The 4,307-nt window shown below is 41.0% G+C and overlaps 1 protein-coding gene across 1 annotated transcript in view; it reads left to right on the top strand.

The window, feature by feature from the left end:
* Nucleotides 1-1,171: 1,171 nt before the first annotated feature.
* Nucleotides 1,172-4,307, top strand: part of SARC_00231 (hypothetical protein) — a gene marked incomplete at its 5' end in the record, with an annotated part of 9,912 nt that continues 6,776 nt past the window's right edge. Inside the window, 4 exons of the mRNA XM_014306087.1 lie at nucleotides 1,172-1,309; nucleotides 1,866-2,009; nucleotides 2,790-2,966; nucleotides 3,385-3,535. Coding sequence (XP_014161562.1) covers nucleotides 1,172-1,309; nucleotides 1,866-2,009; nucleotides 2,790-2,966; nucleotides 3,385-3,535 — 610 coding nt within the window. The remainder of the gene's footprint in view (nucleotides 1,310-1,865; nucleotides 2,010-2,789; nucleotides 2,967-3,384; nucleotides 3,536-4,307) is intronic.

Consider the following 4,307-nt stretch of genomic DNA (forward strand, 5'->3'; position numbering starts at 1 on the left):
GTGTGTCGTGTGTGTGTGTGACATGACTATCATAGAAAAGGTCATACATACGCATGTATGTATGTATGTATGTGTGTATTTATATATATATATATATGTATGTGTGTGTGTGTATGTGTGTGTGACGTGACTATCATATAAAAGATCATACATAGGTATGTACGTATGTATGTGTGTGTGTGTGTGTGGCTTGACTCTCATATAGAGGGTCATACATAGGTAGGTCTGCATGTAGGTGTGGCATGCTGTAGGGGTGTCGTTGAGCATAGTACAGTGGGGTGTGCGTGTGTTCCTTATGGGTTTAATAGAGAAGTGTGTTGTGCATAGTACATAGGGGTGTGCGTGTGTTGTGTATGGGTTTGATAGAGAAGTGTGTTGAGCATAGTACAGTGGGGTCTGCGTGTGTTCCGTATGGGCTTATTAGAGAAATGTGTTGAGCATAGTACAGTGGGGTGTGCGTGTGTTCCGTATGGGGTTATTAGAGAAGTGTGTTGGTTATAGTACTGTGGGGTGTGCGTGTGTTCTGTATGGGTTTAATAGAGAAGTGTGCTGATTATAGTACAGTGGAGTGTGCGTGTGTTCTGTATAAGTTTATTAGAGAAGTGTGTTGAGCATAGTACAGAGGGGTGTGCGTGTGTTCCGTATGGACTTAATAGAGAATGGTGCTGTGCATTGTTGTGTGCGAAGCGCGGTGTGACTGTTATACAACAAAATACTCAGATGTATGTGCTATTCAGTGTAATTGTATCACAAACCATACTCGGATGTATCAATTGTAGTAGAAAGTATACTCAGATGTATACGATATTCAGTATAGTTGCATAAGAGATCATACTAAGATGTATATGCTATTCAGTGTAATTGTATTAGAGATCATACTCAGATGTATGTGCTATTCAGTGTAATTGTATTAGAGGTCATACTCAGATGTATGTGATATCCAGTATAATTGTATTAGAGATCATAATCAGATGTTTGTGATGCACATCCTGTTCCTGATATGCATCATACACAACTGAATACGACTTGTCGTGCCAACCTCAACACCCGATTACCCACCCATAGCCTGAGTCAGGTAGTATCATCCACCACTCACTCGCACGTGTTTCTTATTTTTGGCCCACTCAGATATCAGATTCAGCGTCGTGGGGTGGATGACCCGTTTAAGAGCATGACGGGGGAGCCCATCATGTTGACCATGGAGCAGAAACAGGAGCGCTCCTCAGAGCTGCAGACACTACTGCCCATATTCGATGCGGTGGAGAAATGTATACCGTATCTCAAGACGATACTCAAGACCACACCACGGGTAGGTGTAGTGTGAGTGTACGTAACAACAATCACGACAAGGGTAGGTGTAGTGTGAGTGTACATAACAACAATCACGACAAGGGTAGGTGTAGTGCGACTGTACATAACAACAATCACACCAAGGGTAGGTGTAGTGTGTGTGGGGTGTGGGGTGTGCTATAAAGTAGTTGTGTTGAGTGTACATATCAACAACCATGCAATGGGTAGGTGTGGTGTACTATAAACTGAATGGTTCCTTGAGTATACAGAACAGGAGGTTCCGAGTTGCGGAAACATGTTGCAAACAATTTTTCGTTTTTGAGTGTATTGCATGAGATGGTCTGAGCATGCGGATAAGATGACTATATGGAGATGGACATTAGTCATCACATGCCTGCGCAGATCCTTTCGTACTCTATATATATATATATATATATATATGAAACCACTCAACCAAGACTCGTGTTTACGAACACCCACACCCCGCCGACCGTACCGTGTTCTTCCCCACATCGGTGGCGTGTTCTTACCTACACACTTACTTACACACTTACCTACACCCCCTTTCCTTACAGCCGAATCCCTTATATAAAAGCGCCATCACTCCGTTCGGTCGGCTGCGGCTGTCAGCCCTTGAGCTGCTGTACAGGCTGGTGTGCTCGCGTGTGCCCGCTATAGATGCGGCGATTGCGAAAGAGGATATCCTGAGCGTGTGCATGGTATGTTCACATGGGTTGTGTCTGAGTGTGTGTTTAGTATGTTCACCTGAGTTGTATCTGAGTGTGTGTTTAGTATGTTTACATGGGTTGTATCTGAGTGTGTGTTTAGTATGTTCACATGGTTTGTATCTGAGTGTGTGTTTAGTATTTTCGCATGAGTTGTATCTGAGTGTGCGTTTAGTATGTTCACATGGTTTGTATCTGAGTGTGTGTTTAGTATGTTCACATGGTTTGTATCTGAGTGTGTGAGATCTGTGCTTGATTTGCGTACATACTTTTTGGAGTGCACACTTGAATAACTTATTTAGCTCACAAACGGTTTGTTTAGAGTACAATAGCGTTATACTTTATGATACCTCAGAGAGTTTGCAGCGTATTCTAGTTCGTATCCTCATTGAGTCTGCAAGTTGTAGGCGAAGCTGCCGTCCCATTCCATATTTTCAAATATAAGAGAATATGTATATATATATATATGTATGTATGTATATATATATATATATATATATATATATATATATATATATATATATATATATGTATATATATATATATATATATATATATGTGTGTGTGTGTGCATATATATGTATATATATATATATATATATATGCGTGTGTGTGTGTGTGTGTGTGAATTCATATTATATATATTTATAAATATATTATTATATTATTATTATATTATTAAAATATATAGAACCCTCTACACTACCTAATCCTTATACCTTACCACCTAGATTCTTTAGCGTCTAACGGTATCTCTCTCACATCACCCTACAGGATCTGTTCTTCAGGTATAGCAACAACACATTCCTGCATGTTACGGTGACCAAGATAGTCTACGAAATACTTCGGTTGAAGGAGCCGCGCACAAAGCCCGTGGCTTCAGTTGACCACAGAGAAGTATATGAAAGCGAGTACAGGCCAGTGCCTGAACTAACCCCTGCGGATGTCAAGGTACGTAGGTGTGGGTGTCTGTGTGTGTTTTAGGGTTTAGAGTTTAGGGTTAGTTTCTTTGTTTTACATGCCTGGCGAGTCGAGCAATCAGGCAGGCGTGATTGTCTTCTTTTATCTTCCGTGACGTTGGGCACCTATTTTTTATATATAGAAAATGACAATGCCGTAGTTTTACGTTTTCAATCCTGGGAGTATTTGGCAGCCAATCGTAGCTCACCTTATGCGCTCATACCACATATTAACGTAATCATATACGTATCATTTCAAGCTCATTCTAACAACCTTACTATATACGTATGATTCCGAGCTCTATCGATCTTCCGTATAAAGCCAACCACGTATATTGTACAATACCTCACCCCCAGGCGTAAACAGATCTGTCCTGTTCATTTTGCACCCATGGTCCATTTTTGCATAGGTAGGTGCAACCGACACCTGTGCTGAGGGCAAAGAGGTCGATGACGCGGTGGCCCAGGAGGCGACCGTAGCGCTGTACCGAAGCCTGTTCAACGAGTGTGGCATCTGCAATCGATTATTAAAAGCCGTCGATGAGTCTGCTAAGAGGAAAGGTGAGGTTTGGGTGTATACATAGACGAATGGGTAGAGTTGTCAGTGGTGTGTGTGTGTGTGCACCTGGATGGTAGTCTATTGCTTTACTATAGACTGGTCATAAACGTATGACTTATCACTTCACTGCATGTCACTGTACGTGAGCATTCAACGTATCACCATACATAGACGATGAGTAGAGTTGTCAGTGGTGTTTGTGTTTACGCCTGGATGTTTGGAACGTGCGGAGGTCACTCTCAAAGCGCCGATGGGCATGGTCTACTGTAGTAGCTATAGGAGAATAACTTAATACGTATTACTATCCTACCTACCTTCACTTGTGTCTATATACATGTACATGTCCCACATATACGACATTTATTTACTACTTATTACTATCCCACCTACCTTCACTTGTGTCTATATACATGTACATGTCACACATATACGACAATTACTTGCTACTTATTACTATCCCACCTACCTTCACTTGTGTCTATATACATGTACATGTCCCACATATACGACATTTATTTACTACTTATTACTATCCCACCTACCTTCACTTGTGTCTATATACATGTACATGTCACACATATACGACAATTACTTGCTACTTACTACTATCCCACCTACCTTCACTTGTGTCTATATACATGTACATGTCCCACATATACGACATTTATTTACTACTTATTACTATCCCACCTACCTTCACTTGTGTCTATATACATGTACATGTCACACATATACGACAATTACTTGCTACTTATTACTATCCCACCCACCTTC

Source organism: Sphaeroforma arctica, assembly GCF_001186125.1.
Source record: "Sphaeroforma arctica JP610 unplaced genomic scaffold supercont1.6, whole genome shotgun sequence".
In the NCBI taxonomy this organism is placed as follows: Eukaryota; class Ichthyosporea; order Ichthyophonida; genus Sphaeroforma; species Sphaeroforma arctica.